The sequence below is a fragment of the Arthroderma uncinatum genome (genome assembly GCF_011692745.1).
Source record: "Arthroderma uncinatum strain CBS 119779 chromosome Unknown scaffold1, whole genome shotgun sequence".
In the NCBI taxonomy this organism is placed as follows: domain Eukaryota; kingdom Fungi; phylum Ascomycota; class Eurotiomycetes; order Onygenales; family Arthrodermataceae; genus Arthroderma; species Arthroderma uncinatum.
In genome coordinates, this window is record NW_022983863.1 from 490,317 (window position 1) to 513,095 (window position 22,779).

At 48.9% G+C, this 22,779-nt stretch overlaps 7 protein-coding genes across 7 annotated transcripts; 4 read left to right on the plus strand and 3 right to left on the minus strand.

Moving 5' to 3' along the window:
- Positions 1-830: 830 nt before the first annotated feature.
- Positions 831-4,425, plus strand: GIQ15_00151 (HAM-2; the record flags this gene model as incomplete). The annotated part of the gene is made up of 6 exons (XM_033547568.1): positions 831-1,699; positions 1,766-1,941; positions 2,005-2,093; positions 2,145-2,966; positions 3,017-3,135; positions 3,591-4,425. The coding sequence occupies 6 exons, from the start codon at positions 831-833 to the stop codon at positions 4,423-4,425; spliced, it is 2,910 nt and encodes a 969-aa protein (XP_033408519.1).
- A 4,046-nt stretch (positions 4,426-8,471) lies between these two features.
- On the plus strand, positions 8,472-9,439 carry GIQ15_00152 (uncharacterized protein; the record flags this gene model as incomplete). Its single annotated transcript, XM_033547569.1, has 3 exons — positions 8,472-8,509; positions 8,577-9,055; positions 9,129-9,439. The coding sequence occupies 3 exons, from the start codon at positions 8,472-8,474 to the stop codon at positions 9,437-9,439; spliced, it is 828 nt and encodes a 275-aa protein (XP_033408520.1).
- A 57-nt stretch (positions 9,440-9,496) lies between these two features.
- Positions 9,497-14,058, minus strand: GIQ15_00153 (mannosyl-oligosaccharide glucosidase; the record flags this gene model as incomplete). Its single annotated transcript, XM_033547570.1, has 8 exons — positions 9,497-9,742; positions 9,808-10,690; positions 10,742-11,120; positions 11,177-11,222; positions 11,286-11,443; positions 11,508-11,984; positions 12,780-13,952; positions 14,016-14,058. 8 exons carry the CDS (start codon positions 14,056-14,058, stop codon positions 9,497-9,499), a joined length of 3,405 nt encoding a protein of 1,134 aa, XP_033408521.1.
- Positions 14,059-15,367: 1,309 nt separating this feature from the next.
- GIQ15_00154 (uncharacterized protein) lies at positions 15,368-16,836 on the plus strand (the record flags this gene model as incomplete). Its single annotated transcript, XM_033547571.1, has 4 exons — positions 15,368-15,394; positions 15,658-15,828; positions 15,893-16,061; positions 16,118-16,836. 4 exons carry the CDS (start codon positions 15,368-15,370, stop codon positions 16,834-16,836), a joined length of 1,086 nt encoding a protein of 361 aa, XP_033408522.1.
- A 255-nt stretch (positions 16,837-17,091) lies between these two features.
- GIQ15_00155 (transporter SEC22) lies at positions 17,092-17,990 on the minus strand (the record flags this gene model as incomplete). Its single annotated transcript, XM_033547572.1, has 4 exons — positions 17,092-17,154; positions 17,215-17,620; positions 17,721-17,830; positions 17,961-17,990. The coding sequence occupies 4 exons, from the start codon at positions 17,988-17,990 to the stop codon at positions 17,092-17,094; spliced, it is 609 nt and encodes a 202-aa protein (XP_033408523.1).
- Positions 17,991-18,151: 161 nt separating this feature from the next.
- Positions 18,152-20,650, plus strand: GIQ15_00156 (uncharacterized protein; the record flags this gene model as incomplete). Its single annotated transcript, XM_033547573.1, has 4 exons — positions 18,152-18,201; positions 18,276-18,474; positions 18,548-19,027; positions 19,091-20,650. 4 exons carry the CDS (start codon positions 18,152-18,154, stop codon positions 20,648-20,650), a joined length of 2,289 nt encoding a protein of 762 aa, XP_033408524.1.
- Positions 20,651-21,017: 367 nt separating this feature from the next.
- On the minus strand, positions 21,018-22,512 carry GIQ15_00157 (uncharacterized protein; the record flags this gene model as incomplete). Its single annotated transcript, XM_033547574.1, has 5 exons — positions 21,018-21,602; positions 21,678-21,748; positions 21,826-21,990; positions 22,045-22,130; positions 22,211-22,512. The coding sequence occupies 5 exons, from the start codon at positions 22,510-22,512 to the stop codon at positions 21,018-21,020; spliced, it is 1,209 nt and encodes a 402-aa protein (XP_033408525.1).
- Positions 22,513-22,779: the final 267 nt, after the last annotated feature.

Here is a 22,779-nt window from a genome sequence, read left to right on the forward strand (position 1 = left end):
CCAATTCCTGGTCTCCAAACTTGACCTCAAGGTCACCCATCGAGTTTTGACGAGAAGCTCCGCAAATACGCTCTAACACAGGCTTTCTCGCCATCCTAAAGAAGTAATTGCCCTTAAGAGCGTTAAACTGTTGCTCTCCTTGTGTAAGGAGCGCAGGAACCTCATAAAATGAATGAGACGACAACCATCTTACGCATTTCAGGGTATATGTGGTACGGCGCTTGGTAGCCTCGGTACCAGTTATCTCAAATTTTGAGATATGCCTCCTAGATTTCACCCTCTCGAGACTTGAATATTACGCGCAATAATAGCCTTTGGGAAAGGTTAGCGAGTCCTCATCCTTGGTGTGGTACCACATATGTGTTATGCAAGCTGACTCAATACATAAATGCAGGCAGTCTCAATACTTAATAGTGAGATCTTCAAGACGGCATTTAGCTGTGTTCTAATTTAATGCTGTCTTTCATGTATTTATCTGAAGCCTCTAATGAATTTATGACAAAAAAATAAAGAATTTCAAAACATTTAATCGGGATTTTATTTATCCGAGTGCTTAGTAATCAGTGTTTTAACGACTCCTGTTATCAGACGATGTGGACATATATCAGAGAACATATCTGCTTTAACGGTAGAATAAGGCGTGTATAGGAGACTGAGTGATACGGCCTGTGGAATCTGGACATGGTTACTCACCGTGTTTAATTGATTAACAGGTACCAAGTTGCGATACCTAACTTCATATGCCAACGAACTAGGTATACCTTGAGGTGGATTTGGACCTTGATGGTTTGCCAGCCAGCCAGTGTTTATATTGTTTAATTGTCGACAGAATGGAACCTATTGAGAATACCGATCAAGATGGAGCTGGTGAGGAACATATCGTACGCGCAGATGAGGTCGACAATATCGGGATAGACATATCCGCGGTCCCTGATGAGCAACTGATTGCGGATGCCATTTCAAGTATAAAGCTTCCCGAAGAGAGCCAGCCGAAAGTTGATGAAGCGGATGGCTTCGACGGCGCATCTCTCCCGCAGCGGCACTCACAGCCTTCAGCGCGCCCTGAATTGCGACGCGATCGTGTTGCACCTCCGCCACCGTTGCAACCACCACCACCTGCTCCTGTACAGCAGAGCTCGGAAAATCAAACAGACTCAGTCAGTCTTGCTCAACTACGTAAAATTGTTCAAGACCTGCCGAAATCTGATCTACCATCTTACGCCTTCAAATATGACGACTGTCAGCCATTCCCGGAGGAGATTAATGAATGGTTCGGAGACAATGAATGTGACAAACTTATGCTTCTGGGCTGTAAAACCACCTTCGAGCAGACTTGGTCGTCTTTCTGTCAGCCCTCATCTGACAATGCGGAACGTGATACCTGTTGGGTAAATGCTAGCGACCAGGCCAGGACAGCGTTTATGGAGAAGATGATTGGGTTTTTTAGTAGTGCTGATATTTTTGCTCGAATCGAAGCTTTGGAGAACATCGCATATGCATTGACGGGTATCTGGGTTACGACTGCTGGAAGGGCGGCAGAGGATTACCCTTCGGACATCACTGAGAAGGACGCGGCAGAGACCCCCAAAGAACGATCTATGCAAATTCATTGGATGGTTAAAAGTGTTTACATCCTACAGCAGTCCCAAGGAATACAGGCTTTGCTCGATTATCTACGGCGATTTTTTGATAAAGATCAGTAAGTCAGCTCTCTGGTGTTAGGTGCTCTTTGACCTAAATTCTTACATGAGGGGCGGTTGCGTAGGGCGTTTACTCAAGAAGATTTAAAGGTGTTTGCAAATGAGAATGGCACGACTGCCTACATTGCGACTCGAGATAGAGAGGTCAATCTTCTACTCACTTGCCTTTATACTGTTATTGAGGTCGCGCGAAGAGAAGAAAAGCAGGACTCTCCTAACTTGAAGTTGAGGGATGCTATTGGTGAGACCATCGGATCCAAAATTACTTTCATTCTGGAGTGCCTTGCTGACTAGGTTAAAATAGCTGCTTTGGCTCCAAATCTCCCTGGCGCGCTCGTTGAGATCGTTGCACGGCTGCGATGGGAGGATCCTTCTATCTTCCCACTAACAAGAGTACGTTATCCGTACACTGATGACCGTATAATATCTAACAAATTAATCCAGATTCTTCTTCTATTTTGGAAATCCATTCTCCTCTTATTCGGTGGCATTGAGCCATTGAAAAGGGCAAAAACTATCTTGGAACCCGCATATGAAGCAACCAGCCCAGGAGGCACCAAAACCTCAGACGTTCCCACACTCACCGCCTCACCACTGGATTACCATTTATTTAGGCAAGAGATCACATCTAAATATCCAGCCTACAACCCTCCACCGCCGCTAGTTCCATTCGAATTGGAACACAACTCAGTTCTGCCACCCCTCCCAACGTCATTGACTCGCAACTCTTCCTCTGTCTTGTTCTCTGGGGTTGGCTCTACCCTAGCAAGCAACAATGATTCCATCCTCCACCAGTCCGTACACATTGCCACTCCTGCTCCTTCCCCGCCGCCTTCCCCTGGCGGCCCAGGAAAAGTTGGGAAAAAGCAAAATTACCAAACAAACCAGCATTTTCCATTCATGTATCCTCCTCTGGATGGATCGAGCAATAATATTGGGGGGAAAGGCTCTAGTGATCTTCAGGACAGCCTTGTTGGTAGGAAATGGGAGGGTAGCGATGTCCCTGCATCAATCATTGAAGCCGGCGAACTATTCTCTAGCCGAATGAGGATGACAAGAGCATTAGAGCAACTCTGGGAAGAGCGAGAGGCATTCATGAAATATGACCGTGGATGGGATGAAAGGGCACCGAGTACTAGATATCGCGATGAAACTGCTGCTAGCGACCCAGAGGCTCAATCTCGAGCCGATCAATCGCCAAGATCCCTCAAACAAACGGATGATGATGATGTCCAGCGACGTTTAGATGCGGTTGAATCTTTCTACGTAAGTTTACTTTACGGCTGCCCGTTGGATTGTTTCCTAACATTTTGAAGGTTCACGCGCTTCCAAATCTCCAATCTTTCGTCATCGTGGTGCTAAAGGAACTATTAACGAACATAACTGCCATCGCGAGTAAATCGAACAATGGTGACAATGGCGATGGCCGGGCAGAGTACGTAATACAAGATCCACGTTATAGTCGCCCTTCACTAACTCTTCAATAGAAATTTATTAAATGGTCAAAATCAAACATCAAATAAAAACCGTATGCCTGAGCCATTCCTATCAACAAAGCAATTGCAAGAAGCTCGGTCACGGGAAATTAGATTTGAAGCTATTTCCGGGGCAATTATCCTACTTCTAAAGTGGTTTAAACGATGCCGTAAGCTGATCCTTGTTCCTTGATGGTGATATACTTCTAACAGCGTGACTAGATATCCTAAAATTCGAGTACCTATCACAAATCCTACTCGATTCAAACTACATACCTTTAATACTAAAAATGTTCATCCACCAAGAAGTTGACCATGCTGTTGCCCAGCCCCAGGACCCGCTCATATCTAGGTAGAGTTGCACTACTTACACTGTTCAACTGGCTTTAAACAGGGATGCTAATCGAATTTATAGCTTTTTTCACTTCTGTCATGTCCATTCTGACCAGCCACCAGAGCCCATTCCGCCACTAGAACCTACAGAGATTGCCGATGATAGTAGCGAAGATGAGGCAGCTCCACCTCCAATACTTCGGCAGAGCCGCTCTAGGATATCAATGCTTGAAGAGGCTTCCGCAAAATCAGCCGCTGCCGAACAAGGCAAGGAGAATGCTAGACTTCTCGAAGTTGACGAACTAGGATTCCCGACGGCTCCCATCGAGTCGGGGCCTATCACTACTTACTCATTCCGAAATTTCTTCTCTGCCATCAACTTTCTACACATTATGCAGAAGATTACCCGTGACAAAGCCCACAGATGCCTGCTGCTTGTGCAATATAAGTGTAGCGCTGTGCTACGAAAAGGTCTTAAGATCCCTGACCCACACCTTCGTTTGTATACTCTCAAGCTGTTCAAATCGCAGGTCCCCTATTGTGGGCGTAAATGGCGGTTGAGTCATATGAGGGTGATTACGGCAATTTATTTGTACTGTCGTCCTGAACTCCGCGATGATTGGCTTGCTGGCGGTGATGTTGATGCTGAAGTAGAAGAATCTCTCCCTATGGAGCAAGCTTTAAGAGGATTAACCCACTGGTGGCACGTTCGGCAATATAAGGATGTCCTATCTGCCGAAAACGGGCAGCCATTGGTAGAGGAAGAGCGTGATTTCTTCACTCGAGAATTGGAAAAAATCGGCTGGGGATGGTTTGGGGACGAGTTAAGTAATGGCATTGATGAAGACGGAGAATTTGCACCTCATATTGGAGGAGGGCCCGATTTGGAGAAAGCCATTCAAATGGAGGCTTGGTGATGTCATTCTAGGTTTATACCAGTCGAGTGGAAGAGTGGAATAAGGGGGTTTATGAATGATGTTAATATACGTGTATCGAAAACTCCTGTTGGCTTGAATTAGATATAAACTAAGGAAGTGGGAGTTGGGTTTTAGTCCACATGAAATTTGCAGGCCACCCTGTCTTCTTGTCCATTTACCTTTCCCTCCCTTGTTATTTTCTGAAGAAACGATACTTTTTGCAGATAAGAGACAGTGATGTCAACAATCTATAAACACAGCTCATCGCCCTGCCTCCCATGTCAGCTATAATTTGAGCCAGGCTAGTAAAAATCAAATAAAACAAACGCCACGCAATATCAACCCCCTAAATCCCAATTTATTTTCTATTCAGCTCCTGTTGCCAATGCCCCTGTTCATAGCAAAAACGTCACTGAAACAAGTAAAATATGTCAAGTAAAGAGCAAAAAGATTCGACTACCTTTAGTCACAACTACTTTCCTATAGTCATTGCTAGGTCCCTGGAAAGTACAGTGACCCGTTAATTAGCTTCAAAATTATTTGGTGGTTACGACTCTGAGAACTGTGCGTAGCTGGGCCGACTATGGCCTCAGAATAAATGGTTCGTTTTTATCATAAGCCATCTGGGCTTCTGGTCCTCTGAGCTCCTTTGGCCAGTCGTAGTAGAGCTCATAATGCATGATTGTATGGTCGCAATAGGTCAGGAAGAGGCGATAACGACGGGAGTATTCAATTCCATGCCATTTTTCTCTTTTAGGTCCTGAATTGAAGGGTGGTTGGACATAAGGATGGTTTCCTGGTAAATCTGATTTACCTTGTTGGTTTTCAACTGGTTGTGATTGGGGGCCAATACCGTTGCCCTGACTTGGGGAGCTGTTGGGTTGTGAGCCGGCAGGCATGTTAGTGTGATTATTAAATTTCTGGTTATCAATATTTGCAGTATTCCTTTTGGAATATATATCCTCATAATCATCGGGAGAAGTTTCGAATGGGATTAAATGAGAGACAACTGGGCTAACGGCGATTCCAAGTAATGGGCAAAGAGGTCGAAGCTGGCTGCGTTCTTGGCTAGCGAATGGTACTATTCGATCGATTCTGAATACCTTGCCCTCGCGTTCGACTTCCGTAAGGCCCATAATTGCAACCCTTCCTTTCTGGGAGGCCGCAACAACAACACCGAGGTCCGGAATTTGAATAGCCATGTTGAAACGATCGGTTGCTTCAATAGACTGTACAGGGTTTGTCACAACTTGTGATAAAGCTGCACGGAAAATTACCGATGGACCGGGAGAAAAGGGCCCAGGCAGCATACGGATATGGGACTCTGAGAAATGAAGAATTGGAAAATCACTAAAAAGGCCGGGGTCTGGGTGGTCATCCGTCAACGGCCCTCCATTATCATCAAGTTTGGCTGGTGTGGGTTCCAATATTGGATCTCCATCGGCATGAGGTCCAGGCTGTAGTACATCGCTTTCACTCTGGTCACCTAAATCCGATGAATCCTCATGGGTGGAACTATCAGCATCGTCTTCACCACTATGAGATACCAATTCATCGGCCATATCCACATCTGCATCACCATCGATAGCATTGTTAATGTGGATATTGTGCCCATGCGTATGCGTGTGTTCCTCATCTTCATCTCCGTCGTCATCATCCTCATCATCTTCATCTTCGTCGTCGTCATCATCTTCATCGTAGTCATCTTCATCGTAGTCATCCTCCTCAGATTCACTCTGATCATTATTGCTACTCTCAAACCCGAGTGGTGGCGCACTAGCTTGAATATGGTGTGTTGCATAGTTATGTGTGTATGGAGAAGAAGCATTGACCGAGCCCCTCTGGACTTCAGATGCAGAAGGGCCGTCATGTTCCATCCCCATTTTCTCATTAACTGGAGGCCGTGATTTACCGTGGCTGGTATTTGTAGATTTAACTACGTCGCTCGAGCTGTCATCTGAGTCATCAGAGTGAGTAAGAGGGAAAAGCTCATCAGGCGGAGGCCCTTGGTTGTTATGTTCGTTCCTAGTGGAAGTTCGTGGAGAGAAAAAATCATAATACTGAGTAGCATCGTGGACCCTACCGGCTAGGAAACTTAGATCGTAGGGAGCCGCCTTGTTCGGGAATCGGTGGGGAGGACCGCCACAGGCTTCGAAAAGGTCTTTTTTCATCCGAAAAGACTTGGGATCAACGGCTAGAACATTCCAGCCCCGTTGACGACTACTGATTCCGGTATAAATTAGCTAATCTTCAAAAAATAGGTTATGTTTTGTTTCACTTACTCGTCGAATAAATCGTCAAAATGATGGTGGTCATCGAGGGGGTAAAAGTCCCAGTGGTTAACTGGACGGAAGCGTTCCCATATCTTCCATACGAGGAGTTTATTATTGATATCTGTACTAACCAGCCAGTCTCCATGAGGGTCCAAATCACAGTTTAGGAATGAGACGTTGGGTATATTCGCTATATGCCCCAATAATGAGAGCCGAATGTTCTGGGAACGACGGCGTTGACGTGACCAGCCCCTGAGTTTGACAAATTCTGAAAGGCTGACGATATGAACCCAGTCATTGTTATAAACCTTTGGATTCGTCGTGTTGGAGACAGACGACTTCCCCTCGGCTGGGTATGACATCTCCGTATCATCGACCAACGCAAAGGCAAATATCGTGATGGTTGTCGTATTGGAGCTCACGGCTATCATCCTGGCAAACTTATGAATCGCCAAGGCCCAGGCACTCTGTGTAACCCACTCACTGAAAAAGCACTCTACTCCGTTGCCAACTTGGACAGGGTCGGTATCTTCAGCACGACGGTTTTCAATCGCCCAGTAAATACGTTCCGTCCGGTAAGCGACCACATTTCCGGAATCGGTGGCCAAAAGTAAAATTTCATCAGAGCCAAGGTCACCAACAATGATGTGATTTATGGCATGTGGACTCATAGGAGCAATATAGCCAGGGGAATCAGGCCGTGCCATTTTGGGAGTTAGTATAAGAGCTGGTCGCGAGCCAATAATCTGGCCACGGCTAGGTTGATACACGTGTATAAGGCTGGAGTATGCAACAAAGTAGAGGTTCCTCCTCTGGGACAAGGCAGTCTAGCAACAGTATCCAACAGTTAAGAAGGAGTGCATATAGAAGATTTTCAAGGGCAAGCAGGCTCACCAGATTATTGCGCCAAGTGGCAACGATAGGTGAAGGGCTGTTGCGCCTGGTTAATGTGTTTTTTGTTAGCTACTGTACAGTTGAAACTGCTGTGAGTATAGTATATGTTGGGCAGTAGCATACGGGAACTGTAGCCACGGGTTAGCGAAATGGGACATTTACACAGGGTGTGAGGGACTCTGGAGAACATACGCGCTTATTCCCCTGTTCGACTCCATGTGGCTCAACCGTGATGCCATGGTCGGCGTGTTCGTCGACAACCTTTGTCCAGACTGGGTTGCCCGCAGCGGTATCACTGGGGAAATTCAGATCCATGTTGCGCAGTCAAGCCAGGCATTTGGATATTTCAAATAGAAGTCATGTGCATTATAACGAACAGACTAGGCTTTTTAAAGCACTATGAGACGCAGATGAGGACAAGATACGGCGTCGGGCAAGCATCCTCAGAGCAGGCGACAAATGTGGTGGGGGTCTTGCTATTGTCCGAATAGCCAGACGAGCAACGGCGAAAACAACTGGATCTAGTTGCACCTGGGATACGCTCTCATCCGCTGGTCTCCATCACCACAGTCGAAAGCTGCCAGCACACCGGGGTTCAGGTTGCAAGCGCGCCGTGGATGAGGCTGTAGATGCAACCTACGTCAACTTTTCTTGCGTCGATGGTCGGAAAAGTAAAGTTGAACATGGTCACGTGCTCACTTTATTTCCCCGGAAGGGCACGGGTCCAATAACGGTCTGTGCATGAACTGTTGATCACATGATCATATCTTACGCCGTTTTGGGAAATCTGACCTTCAACTTTTACAGACTTCGAGGAGAGAGAAAGAGAGAGAAGACGAGAGTTCTCCCTTTGAAAACATCTCACGCAGAGCAGCCAACATGGATCTCGTATCTACCATTCGGAAAGAAGGCAGCAGGTAAGTCGCAGCTCGTTCAGCTTCCGCAGCGTTTCCCTGGGCTAATAGCAGATGGCGTTTCTTAAAGAGGCGGGCAGACGGAGTTCAAATGGTCAGACGTCAAGGACTCGAGTCGCCGTGAGAATTACCTTGGCCACTCCCTTATGGCACCAGTTGGCCGGTGGCAGCAAGGTCGCGATCTCTCCTGGTACGCTAAGGGGGAAGAAGACCCGGATGCGGCAAAACGGGCTCGAGACGAGGAAATCCGTAAGATCAAGGAAGCGGAACAGGAAGCCATTGCTCGGGCACTTGGACTGCCAGTAGCAGCAGCGTCAGCAGGCGCGAATGCGAATGCGAATATGACCCCCCTTGGAGGGAAAGAAGTCGAGCGAGCAGTCCTGGAAGGGGCAGCTGACAACAAAGGCGTTGACCGTGTCAGGGGAGTCGGATTTGGTGGCTTCAGCGGGAGAACGCTAGCCGGAGACGAGGTTGAGAAATTGGAACCAATGGGGGACGTTTCTGGCAATCATAGTCGAGCTAAAAAAGCCAATGTCGACGGTCGAACCCGTAACGACCATCAATCGGATAGGAGGAGGGAACGCTCGGGAAGAGACGACAGGGAGCGAATAAGGGAGCATAGGAGCAGGAGAGACGAGCGTCGTTCGGACCGCCATGATAGGAGGAGGCACCGCCCCCATTCTCCAGATCGAGAGACCACTCGGAGGCGGCACTCAGCTTCACGCTCGCGAAGTAGAGATAGAGAGCCACGAGAACACCGGAGTCACCGCAGGCGTAGCCGGTCGCCACATGCATCCTCTCGACATTCTCGAGATGATAGGAGACGAGATCGTTACGACAAGAAATGATGAATCAAACGACTCTTTGCATATAAACAATATATCAGGATCGGTTTCGGCGTTTGGGGGACTCTTTGAATACTCATATGCATAGCCTTCAGGTTGCTTTAAATTCGATTTGTATACTATATAACATTTTCAAAGATCTAATCTATAACTCTTCCTTCGTACCCGATCGGGCATTCAAATCGGGCATGGCCATCATTTTCACCACTAGGCTGGTCCATCCAGTGAAATGTTGCGTCCGCTGGCCAATACCAGTGTCGGGGTTGTACTGCTCCCAAGCAAAACCAGTTCTCTTCCATTCCTTGAAGACATTATCTACTACGTTTTTGCGTAATTTCGTGTACATCTCAGATGCTTGTTTCTGGTGAGACCCTGAAACCTGGGCGATATTCTGTATGAAATAGCGGGGTTAGACATGAGCATAGAAAATATGTATATGAGGATCAGGAAACGTACGTGGAGATTCTTGAGGACCAAATAATTCATGTTAATCCAAATAGGGCCCCTCCAATAATTTTCGCCTGTTCCAAAAAATTCGTCCTTTTTGCTAAGACTTCTAATGCCGTAATCACTCCAAAGCTCATCCGAATCCTGAATGAGGTTCAGAATATCTCCAAGTCTAGGGTGATTAGCGTCCATAAGGCCAGCCATGAAAGGGAAGATTGAAATATATCCCTTATGGCACACATGGACGCTTTCTTCGTAATCATCGATAGTTGCATCACAATAGGTCTTTGCATCCTTATCCCAGTGGAGGTCATCGATGTTCCTGAGGATCGCTGTTTCGTATTTACTAAACTCCTCCACGTCTGCTGTCTCACCCAATGCTTCCGCAATGCGTCGCAGCGATCGTGTCATCATACCCATCCAGCTTATGAGGTCAACATGGAGCTCCCCCGGGTGAGGAGGTTGCGGCCTAGGATAGTCATCCAGACCTGAAGTCAAGATATGTTCAACTGTGCGGCCCCTCCATCGGTATCCTTCCTTTGTTGAAAAGGACTCCCTCTCATAGGATTTGAGATCACCCCACTGGGTTTTCCTAAACCAGAAGTAATGGCGTCGAAGGAGTGGGTAAATGGAACGGAGGAATGACTCGCTGAGCTCCTTGCTGTCGGAGTACTTAGAATTAGAGCCCTGGGGCTCGGCTGGTTTTCCAAGCGCGGCCTTGTTCATGAATTCCATAAGAACAAGGAACAATGTTGGCGGGTTCGCATAATGCGGGTATTGGGTTCTAAACTCGCTTGGAACTTTGCTTCTAGCTTCAGGTCCTAGAATCTGTTCTCTTCCAATCCACCCGTCCTCATCCATGAGGTTTAGCCAGCTCTTGACAATTTGAAGCCTTTAGCTAGTTAGCACTCCTTTGTATATATGATAGGGTGGTGGCACAAACGTTAAGTCAAGGTCCCAGTCTATAATTGGCAATAAGTGAAAGCCTTCGTCCCACAAGAAGCCCCGGGGGAAAAACGGCCGCGAAGGAACTGAAGTAAATAGTTCGGAAGGGTCTCCAGGAGTGAGCTCCGCACGGGCTCGTGCCTCAGCTGCCTCTTCCCAGAAGCCTTCACCTTCTTCATCATATTCAGGTGCATACGTGCGGTCGACGATTGAATCCCCATAAAAGTAGCCGATTCCGCCTACCAAGTTAGAAAGCATTTCCTTTGAAAATTTCAGATACTCCGGAGAGTTGAATGGGGCAAGTGGTTTGAATATCTTCTCAAACTTTCGAGAGAAGGAGAGAGATGCATCCTTGATCTCCTTCGTGACCATGGAAGCTATAATATGCGTTAGAAACAGTGATCACTATATGCCGGGAGCTGGGTATACGCACAAGTAAGTGGCTCCTTTGCCGTCGCTGATGAAAAGAGGATATCAAACTACGTGTGTACGTTAGCGACCAGTAACTATTCAACAGCATGCTAGGAAAAGTGCAAACCAACCTCGAACGCTCCATGGAAGACCTTTTGTATATAATGAGCATTCCCATTCCCCTGGGTATTCGGAAGCGTGAAAATTGCAGGCGGAGGAGGTGGGTTTTCCTCGCCATACTTTTTCATCGTGGCGTCCACTGATTGTTTCATTTGCGTGAAGAGTATGGCTAGTCAGAAGTACGTAAGTTCGACTGTATTTCAATCGTAGCAAATCAAAGGGTGGTGTCGTACTCTTCCCTTGCCAGAGTGCTTCCGGCTTTACATTCATGCTTGATACTATCGTCCTATCCAACGGCTTATCGTCATAGCTTGGGTGCATCCGTTCTGGGTAGACATTGGTATCTGGGCCACGGGTGATATCAATTGTGAAATCCCCCAAATCCATGGTGTTTCCGGAAAGTCTGACATCTCCTTCATATCCTAGCTCACTAGGTTCGTTGCTCACGCCCAGACTTCCCAGGCCTTCCATGGCAGCATAGAAGACCAACGTCGTGGGCTGGTCGGGGGAGGCATCGGGACGGGGTACGCCTTTAATGCGAGCACCCCAGCTACCGCCATGATCTCCCCCCGGGACCTTGATGAAGTCTATGGTAAGGTCAACGGTATTGCGGGAATCATGTACAGTCTGTCTGCCACCTTTCCGAATGTCGTACTCTTCCCAGCCATAGCCTTCCATCCCCTCATTCTGCTCACAGGTATGTCTGAAGTCTATACCAGGTTCAATCAAGTTAGCAATTGTTCATTTGTATTCTCGATATATCCTAATCGACTCGAGCAAGAGGAAAGTTCACTCATAACATGGGATTACGTACTATCCTGAGCAGTTCTATAATCATCGACTTTCGCCCATAATAAACCCATAAGCAAGCTCTTTGGGATCCGTGGACGCACCCCGAAATATAGATTTGGGCGATATGGACCCCATAGCAGCGACTGGTTTAACGCCGTGTCAACAGCGAGGGCGGATGAATCCTCTGCGGTAGCCAGGACGCCAATCTGGCTGCAGCTCGCCAACGCAGAGAGGATACAAACCCAGGAAAAAGAAGACACAACGCCCATGTTGTATACTCTCCCGGCCTCGAGCGTGTTACCGGAGCATAGACTGAGCGAACAAAGGTATCAATGGGCCGGCCCTGCCTGTCCATCTACTTCTTGGAATGTTGACGTCTTGACGTGTCCTGGAGTTACATGTCGGAGATACGATGGTCCGTGGATGTTTTCTACCCGGCGAGGTCAACTTCTTACATCTACTTGAAAGTACGAGATCAAGTTGCTTCTTAGACAGTACTAGATCAGATATGGAGGATATAGACTTGTTGAAGACTTTCTTGTCTATTAACGCGAGAGTATATGCAGTGACGTCATCCTACGACCAGTCGTGTGAGCTCTTCCTGTGTTGAGTGACGAGTATTGGATTGATATACTACTCGAATACTTGAGATGCTTTTTAAGGGATTGGGATCGAGATCGAATTGATAATGCCACATGTTTATAGCACCTTACGGGGATCCAGTTCAGAAATATCCGCGCTCTTAGCCTGGCCATCGAAGACGAATTCGCTCATCAGCTTCCCCGTTGCTGGTGCGTTCTGAATGCCCCAGCAGGTGTGTCCTGTTGCAAGATACAGCCCTTCTATGCTGGTCTTTCCAATAATCGGACTTCCTCGATCACCGGTGCCAACTACGTTGGGGAGATAGCAGGCCTGCCGAATCATCACCTCTCCATCTCGTAGCTCATCGGATATGTTCGCAATCGCGTCAATGATATCCTGGCATCTGGGCGGGTCAACCTCGACATCTGCTGTTGACGACGGCAGCGGGACCAACGTGTCGCCCTCCCCGCAGACATATACGGTGTTATCTGGTCTGGCATAAATTTCGGGGCTTGCTGCAGATACCTTGCCAGACTTGGACTGCTCAGCTGGGAGTGTAATTTCGGTAAATAGCGTATATGCAGAGACCGGGCGTGTTGGACGGAGTACAACGCTATGTGCGCGAAGAGCCTCGATGGGGGCCTGCGGGAATATCCTTGGTGTCCAGGGGCCTGCAGAAACAATGATATCCGTAGCTTTGATGGATTCAGAAGCACCGGTGGCGTTGTTCCTGTATGCTACTGACTTGACGTGGCCTGTCGGATGGTCGATAGCGGTGACAGTGCCTAATATCACTTTCGCTCCCTTCTCCTCTGCCAGCTTTGCCATTGATGTCGTAAACAGATATGGGTGGACCTGTGCAGTAGCTCCTTCATCTCCCATCCGTTCATATGCCTTTAGCACAGCAGGATCAAACCAATCGAGATCCGCCGGAATCCCAGCAGCTTTCAACGTAGCCATAGCAGCATCGCTTCTTTTCCCCAGCGAGACGGCCTCGCTGCCGGATTTTGACTTGCTCGCCGGGCTTCTGGAGCGGCTATCTGCAACGAGTTGCCCGCACCCGACTTCTCTGTAACCCCATCTATCAGCTCCGCCGTGCTCCTGTGATAGTTCCGCGTGCAGTTTGTAGCTTAACGGAACGATGACTTTGGGGAATGCCCAGAGGGCGAGTAAACCCCCGGCCTTGCCAGATGCCCCGCCAGCGATCTCCGAAGCCTCAAGTATCGTTATCCGATGTTTCGACGGGTCGTAGGAAGGGTGTCGGGTCAGGAAGTACGCGCTGCAGCATCCAATTATCCCACCGCCTGTTAAGAGTATACGTTAGTCTGACATTTGAGATGCGCTGTGGGAGCAGGACAGCAACGTACCGACGATGACGATGTCCCTCTCCTTCTGGCCAAGGTCTGCCATTTTTGCGTCCTACCGTAAAATACTAATAAGTTGATAGTTCGTGGACTGAGGTTTGTATGAAAGATGTTTCTCCTGTCTGTTGGGCCGAGAAGGAGATGCATGTTTAGTCAAGCCGATGCCGACCATGACCGAACCATCTATTCTCCCCCCCGCCAACAGCTTGATCCATGCCCCTGGCCGGTCAATTAACTCGCAAAAACCGTGGCTCGACGATGTAGAAAGTAGATTCGGGTATATTTCTCAATGCTGTAATTGCTCTAATCATACAAAAAGGTGGTCATGTCCCCGGGCCGAAGGTAATTAGAAAGGCAGCAAATTGGTTGAAATAATTCCACCGTTCGCCCTAAATACCCACATAGAAATATTTTCGCTCAGAATGCTGGAAGATGAAAGATGTAAATGAAAGAGATCTCACAATGGAGGTACCATTATCGGGATGGGCTCAGAGGTTTGTTGAATCCTCCCACACGGTTCATGTACTGTCTGTACTCGGTCTTCTTCTCCTTTCGAACACCGGAGACGTTGTTCCCGGGGACTTTAGTATTTTGCGTGCTTTTGAAGGACGAGAATCCCATTGCCTTCATCATCGCTTGCTCCAGATTGTCAGGGTCGTCCTTGGGGTCTATTTCCATCTCGTCCTGTCGGCTCGGTTTCGTCGACGGCCGTGAAGGTCCCGGCACGCCATTGGGTTCTTTGCTGTCTCCCCGGCGTCTGCTATGCTTTGCATCTCCTCGATCGGGTACAGGCCTGCGAGGAGGTGATCGTGTGCGGACCCCACGTCCGTTTCGTGCGGGCGAGCGTGATCTTGAAGGTGACCGACTGGACGTCCGCTCACGGTGTCTTTTAGGCCGGGAAGCATACTCTATCCATCATGGCATATCAGCGAGTGCGAGTGGGAAATAGTAGCTGCGATTGTAGGAGAAGAGGGTAAGAAAAGAGCTGAATGATATACATACCACGTCGCGAACTGTGTCTGTCCCTACTTAAGCTCCTATCTCGACCTCTCCCACTTCGGCCATCTCGGTCAGTGTCTCGCCGGTTTTCTCGTGGGTAATCTCGTGTCCGCCTATCCCTTGACCTGCTCCTGTCCCGTCTCCTGTCTCCTCTGTCCTGGGATCGAGATCGAGATCGCGCTCGCCGTTCCCCTCTGGAGGATCCATTTCTGCTGTCTTCGTCCTTGCCCGATGTCCCTTTTCTTGAAATACCGCCAAACTCTTTTGATTCGCCGTCAGACCGTGTGTTATTATCATTTAAATCCCACATCGCTGTGCTATCTGTCCTTCGTGCGCGTTTGGCCGGTGGCTCAGCCATGGTGTCCGGTATGGGCGGGTATGCGGTGCGAGATGTCAAAACGAGGCAACCTCAGGGCCACTAGATCTTCATGCAACCGTCTGGAGCTCGTAGGGGAAGTGTAGGTTGCTGCTTGATGCTGGTTGAAGTGCTTGTTCCAGCGCTGAACGAAGCAAAAGAAAGCAATAAACTTATACGGCGGAGGAGAGGGACCAAAAGTGCTGTCCCTTCTTTTTTATATCTTTCTTTTTTGGCGGGACAAAACATCTACATACGAGGACAACTGGACATCACTACGCGGTGGAATAGGATGATACGGCGATGTCTTCTAATAATGTCTCTCATCGCCGAACCCATAATCTACTACTCATCTCAAAGCTGCTGAACCTCCGAGAAGGCGCGGCACCATTGACACTAGTTCAAGACTCGCTAGAGCAGCCCGCCGCTCCGCTGCTGAAGGAGTACATTCGACGGACTAGAGTACTTTCATCCCCCTCTCAGAACTGTGATTTAAAAGCGACTGTCTGACTATTGTCCTCCGCAGCTGTCCAAGGGACATGTGACGTTTATCTCCTTTGATACCTTGACCCGTCCGGCTGGTGTAGATTCGTTCATAACTACCAAGGGAAAGGCGTATGAAGAGATCGCGAAGGAGGTGGTTGCATCGTATCCCTCATGTCAGCCCGCATGGAACCAGAATATTGCCCCAAAAAGTAGGTAATCTTCTAACAGATGTTTGGTCCTGTCATCTGCTAAGAGTATCTGCCAGGATGTCTCGTCATCATCGACTCGATGCACCCTCTGCTTTCCCCCAGAGGCGGCGTAGACCCGGTCTATCTGCCTGAATATCTCAGCTCGGTGCTGGGACCTCCATCTCCGCATATGCAGGCCTCGCTTGTCCTGGTGTATCATCGCCATATATCTCCTTCGCTCAGCTCGAACCCTTATGCGCCATCCCCGCTATCACTGTTGACATACCTTGCCACGACGATAATTACAACCCATTCGATCTCCCAGATGCTTGCTCGGAGGGCAGCTCTGGACAGGAGCCTTGCGCCGCCAGTTTTTGGACTAGAGGAAGAAGTCGATGGGGTTTTAATTGGGAGAGTAAACCAACACGCCAAGGGAGAACGTCATGATGGTATCGTGATGGAGATGGAGCATAGACGGAAGAGCGGGCGAGGCATAGTCGAATGGTATCTTCTACCTCACGCATCTAAATATCACGCCAAGCAAGCTACGGAAGTGGTGATTCTGCTGGACGACCACCCACTGTACAAGCGGAAAGATGTTGAAGTGAAAGGGGATTCCTGGGAACCTGAATCGACCTTTGAGCTTGGGTTGACAGAGAGACAACGGCGAGATAGGGATAACGTGGTGCTGCCTTATTTCGACGCGCAGAAAGGTGATGGCCCCGGAGAAGGCGGGCGGATCCTCTATGATATGGGCGAAGAAGACGATTTTGACGAGGAAGAGGACGAAATTTGAACAGCCCCGTCATTCGTTCGAGAAGGCACCCAGAGTTCTCCTGCAGCTCATCCAATTTCCAGGTTCATCCACACTTGTGTGGTCTCTTCGACAATTCCTGCCCTGTCTGACCAAGAACTAAATAAGAGAAATAGCTCGGGCTGTCACGGCTTTACACGCTAAGCTACAACATGGATGAAGCAATCCGACTGAAGGAGAATAGCGTTGCCGTTTGGAAGGACGTGGTGTGTGTCATTATGAATATTAATGCATGCACTAGAAGAACCGCCACCAGATGAGAACGATAAAGATAAAACCAACTCCCGCAAACGGACCATACTAGGGGACTCGTTAGTACCTTGGGTGCTAGTGCAAGGGAGGGAAACAGTCAGCCCTTACCTGTTTGAGCAGCAACTCCCAGTTTATTCGAACAGCCGCCTTCCGGTATTTCTTACTGTCCTCCCGCAGCCTCCCCGACATTTCTCCCATGCGCTCCAAGCTGTCACCCCGATATAAGAGATCTTCTATATTCTTCGTCATAACCTTGGTCACATCCTTGAGCTCATCATTCAGCTTATCGATGTTCTGCGACGCCCGGCTATCTTGATACGTCTTCTTGGTGCGCTGGATAAATGAATCGAACTCGACAAAGGCGTATGGCCGTAAGTTAGAGGAGAGATACTGTGTTGGCGAATAGGTGGTGAAGAACTCTGCCGCGATATCTGAGAGATATGTGAAGGCGAGTTTGCGGGGGTACGACTGGTCTGCGATGCACAGGAAGCAGATGTCATCCTGGATAATGTAACTAGACGTCGACCAGTCAAGTTAGCAACCGCCACGAAAATGATCATATCGCCCTCGCCCTTTTCTCTCTATATCCTTTTCTTTTGGGGGTGCGTCCATACTGTAGACTGTAGTGCCCTGAAGATATACTGGCTTGTTGCTCCGAGCTGCGATTTAATCTGGCGAGTATCTCCTTGGTCTGCGATTTGACCTCTGAGAGCTCTGACTCGGCCTGTAAAGCATCTGTTAGCACACCTATCCACTCTAGTGTTATTCTCCTTTTGTAGCCAAACACTCGCCTGTTCATTGTCCACAGAAGCCGCCAGCATGAGGCCTAGAAAGTGTTTCACTTAGCCACCCACCCTGTCCAGACGGAGAGGAACACCCACCATCTAGCCTGGAAATCTGCGTTGATTTGACCATATCGAAGACCCTTATCGTTCTCGCACTCGGTTTACTGTCTGTTTGTCGATAGCTGCCTGGAATAATTGCACAGCTTGAAGCCAGATTGTTTTTTTTCTACTTGAGCTTCTGCGCCCGTTTATTTACCCCCATGAAGCGCAAGGCGGTGGCGGCCGGCAGAACTAGCTCCGAGATAACGACGTATGTATAACAACAGCTTTCTTCCCTTTATTCTTCTGGACAATGCAATGATGCTAAGCTGTGCACGCGAATAGGGGCGTAGAGCTGACGGCGCCGTACGATGCGGCTCATGCGAAAAGGTCGAGCCGATCTTCTAAGAAGATGTCCTCTAATGGAGCCAAAGCGGCCACCGCAAAGCGCAAGTCCGGCAGGGCCACCAAGAAGAACCCCTGGAGCGATGAAGACTTCGTGACCACAAGCGATAAATCGCCGCTTATTGACATTGATCTGGCTGTACGTGATAATCCCTTAAGGAGCTGTCGGGCTTTGGTGACGAATTCTTTTACTGATATACAACAATGCGTAGAAACTCCTTGCTAAACCGGAGGCATGGACATGCCTGGACGAGGCAGAAAAGAAGGAGATTCTTGCTCTTCTACCAGAAAGTGTACATCCTGTACACGAACCGTCTGCTGAGAATCCGGATGGGATCATTCCACCCTTATCGGAGGAGTTTCTTCGGTACTCAAACGTTTGGCGTGACGCAACACGTCAATTCCAAGTTGACCTACAGAACGGAAAATTCGACCCCCAGTGGTTAAGCCAGGCGCAGAAAGCAAGAGAGGAACGAGAAGCAGGCAAATTTGATGCCCGAAAGGAACGTGACTTTGAGGCATTCTGGGGACAGAAGCAGAGGTATCACACCGATGCTCCGGCCGGCGATAGCGCAACGGTCAGCTTCCAAACCTTGGTTGCCGATGGCGTGTTTGAGGTTGGGGATGTTTGGAAATACTCTCGAGCTTCCGGCAAGGGAGCTAAAAAGATCTTGGTTGAGAAGGAAGTTGCAGTATGTCCTTCACCCCCTCGCCCGTCTTTGGCCGTATTTAGCTCATCAAAAGCCATCATATAGGTTGTCAGCGTGGATGGAAAGACCCTTACATTTGCCATCCCTCCTGGTCGACGTGTGATGTTGTCTTCTACCACCAGGGATCAGCCAGAGACGCATGCCAAACTAGAAGCCAAGCAGGAAGCTGGGCCGAAGGTTGAACCTGAACATAAAGCTGAACACAAAGCTGATCCCGAAGAGAGCGCATCTAAGGAGAAAACAAAATCTGTTTCCCCTAAACCTCGAATTCATGATGAAGAAAAGCGCAGTGTTGCCCAAGAATATATCGAAGCTAACAATCAAGCTGGGTTTACCTCGGAGTTCATAGCTGAGTTGAATCAAATAGCGGCAAGTGAGGATCAGAGGAATACCAAAACGATTGCCGGGAACTCTCTACCCATTTTGGCCGACATAAAAAGTGCCGCAACGACTCACTCACCAATGGACATTGAAGCACCGGAGACAACTCTGCCTGAACTTGAGCCTGACGCAACGAACGAGCCCGATGCTGTTTATATAGATATCGAGCCTACTACTGAAACCGCCATACCCAATTCAGCAGACACAAAAAGTGCGCCCACTACTCAATCGCTGATGGACATCGATGTACCAGGGACAACTCCGCCCGTCGTTGAGCCCGACTCTAGTGAGAAGCCTAATAACGTCAACGGTCAGGAGCTGGCTGGAAATCTAATCAGTGAGGATTCCGAAGACGACAGTTGCAGCAGTTTGTCTGACCCACCAAATGTCATAGAAGAGATAGACGATGAGGATTTCCACAACTCCCTACAAGAATTGGGATATGCGCCCCCAAAGGGCGTACCTAGTTATACAAGGCCTTGCGTTCCCAACGCTCAACCAGTTATACAGCCCACGGAACCCGACATGGTTGTTGTAGAGGATCAAAAAGTCAGCGCTCCCTGTATTACAATCGCTGCGCAACCTGCCGATCCCAGCTCAGAGGTACCAAATGACACGATTACCCTCCCTCCTGGTGGTGATGGTCGATCACCTGCGGAACTCGAACCACCAGCCGCAGAGGTACCGGATGATACGAACCATTGTCCTCCCACAGAACCTACACCGCCAGTCACAGAGGTACAATACCGTAACAACACTTGCCCCTCCAACACTCAAACAGCTCTACACCCCGAAACACCTCATCTGGTCATGGGAGGCGATGTGAACGACTGCGCTTCCAATCCCCCAATGGATTTGCAAGTTCCGGAGCCTGGTTCAATGGAATCGGACAAACCGAACACTTGCTCCTTGAATACTTGCGATGATCAACCCGAGGAGCCATCGAAAGCACTACCATCGAGGGCAGTTGATGAGACAAATACCACCTCCTCTGCTCCTCAAACTAGTGTATCTGCAGGATCCAGCAGTGACAACCAAGTGATATTTCCTGATGTTGCAGGACCTATGGCTCTATCCCGGAAAATCCATGAGCTCGATGGGCGAGAAGTATCTAGTCGGATTGCAAATGCATGGATGCTTTTCCGCTGTATTCGAAACAATCAGGATATGGGAACTCTCTGGGAAGTCCGCCACAGTTGGTACGTGCGATCTAAACGTGGATGAGGATCTATTAACCGCGTCCCACGAGCCAAAGCTACAGACTTTGGCATGGATATAGAACATGGATTCAGTCGTATCATACTTGTAAAAAAAGGAACAAATATGATTTATGATGTGCCCGTGATCCCTGAATTTGCGTGTTATGACGCATGCTTTGGCTTCACGGCCTGATCCCGCTTGGGTTTTAGATCAAGTGCATAGCCTAACAGCATATTGGCGGGGATACGGGATGGAGTATGGAGTACTTAACATGAGCTTTTTAGCAATTTATGTATAATGAATACGAATATGCACGTAATATTTCACTCTCGGAGCCCACCCGCTTTATATAGATGTTGACGTCAACCAAGACTACACTGATATGTCCAACTCAGGCCTCTACCTGAGCAACGGTCTCCTCGTTCGTGACCCTCGTTGGGCTCTCTGTGCTATTTATATCCACGGCACAGCTACACTCGATAAAGTCTTCCAGCTCCTCGCTGACAGTCTTTAGCTTTTCCTTGACGCACGCCACAGATTCTGCACCAACGATATGCCGTGCTGGCGGGTTCTCGTGGCCTCCAATCGCGGTGACTGCGTGCATAGTTTCTGCCATTAGCATTTCTAGATGCTCTGACCCAAGTGGCGGATATAGCGAGACACCGTTCGGCGACGAGAGAGGCAAGGTATGCTCGTTACTCTCCTTTGACGACTCCTGCTTCACGCTACCGGGAGATGAGGTCGATGCCTGTGATGCCGGAGAGAGATGCGGTGACCGGCCGTACCCGCTCACACCCGGGAGCTGGGAGAGGACGCTGTTCATAATTCCTCGGAAAAGGGGTGCATGGTTCTGGGTTGGTGAGTAGGCCGCGAGCGGTGGCACGCTGGTGACCAGGTTGGACAGTACTCCGGTCTCAACGCTACTTTGGAGGATTGTAATTCGGATATTGAACGGTGCCACCTCGTATGCGAGACTCTGTTATATCAAAAAATTAATTTAACCATGCAGGACTAGGCATTCACGGCCTTGGGGGAGGGTTGGCATGCTCACGTCACAATAGCCGTCTAATGCCCATTCTGCAGCGCAGTATACCCCTAGGCCCGGTGTACCAATATGTCCAGCTATGATTAAAGACGCCGTCAGTACTCCGTCCTTACGTAGTAGGAATTAGACAGGGGCCGGGGTATATATGACATACTTATTCCACCCAGAACCATGAGATGACCGGATCTCTGGAGTCGCATCTGCGGGAGAGCCGATTTGATTAAGTTCACGGGTCCAAAGTAATTTGTTTCAAACTGGTCTTTTAATAGCATCCTCGCACGCTCAGAGGTTGCAAGCTCCTCGACAGATCCAACGACAGCTACAGGAGTCAACATTAGCAGGTGTTGGAATAAGATCGAAAGGGGTATATCACCTTGGCTGGTACAGCAGAGAATGATATCAATCCTCCCGTATTTGCCTATAGCACCAGCAATAGCAGCTTGACAGTCGCTCATCACCCTGTAGACAACCGAGATAAGCCCATGTATTCACCCAAATAGGCAAATGGTGTTAAGTTCGTCAATTTATATCCCCCGTACCTGATATCAAGGGTCACCACCGCCAGCCTCTCTTTCCACCCGCCGGTATCTTTCCCGGCCTCTGCATTCTCCAGCTCTTCGAGGAAGCTCTCAAAAGCGACGAGCCTGGGATTCCGTTTCTCAGAGTCTACCGGGGACCGGCCGCAAACCACATAGTCGCCATGCGCGAGTATCTGGCGTGTCAGCGATATCCCTATGGCCGAATCGCCGGAAGAAAGAAGCCAGACTCGCGGATTCTCGTGCGCGGGGAACTGAGATTGACCTGCGCCTGCGCCTGCGCCAGTGCCTGCTTGGTTGTCCATTATAGATTCACTTTGCGCGCGGATTGACGGCCCATCTCGAGGTTATGCGGAGGCTCGAGGTTGCGTGGAAGGTCGACTCCCACGGCGAGTGTATATATATATCATGCTATGTCGGAGTTGAAGCGAGCGCATATGGTGAAGTAGTTAGTTCTCTTATCGGGTCCGGCCTTACTAGCTGTATCCAAGCCCCAGGCGATAACGTAAAAGCAAAAAGTAATCGTCCTCCAACGTGTTCTCCTGAGAACTTCCTCCCCCCCGTCCAGCGAA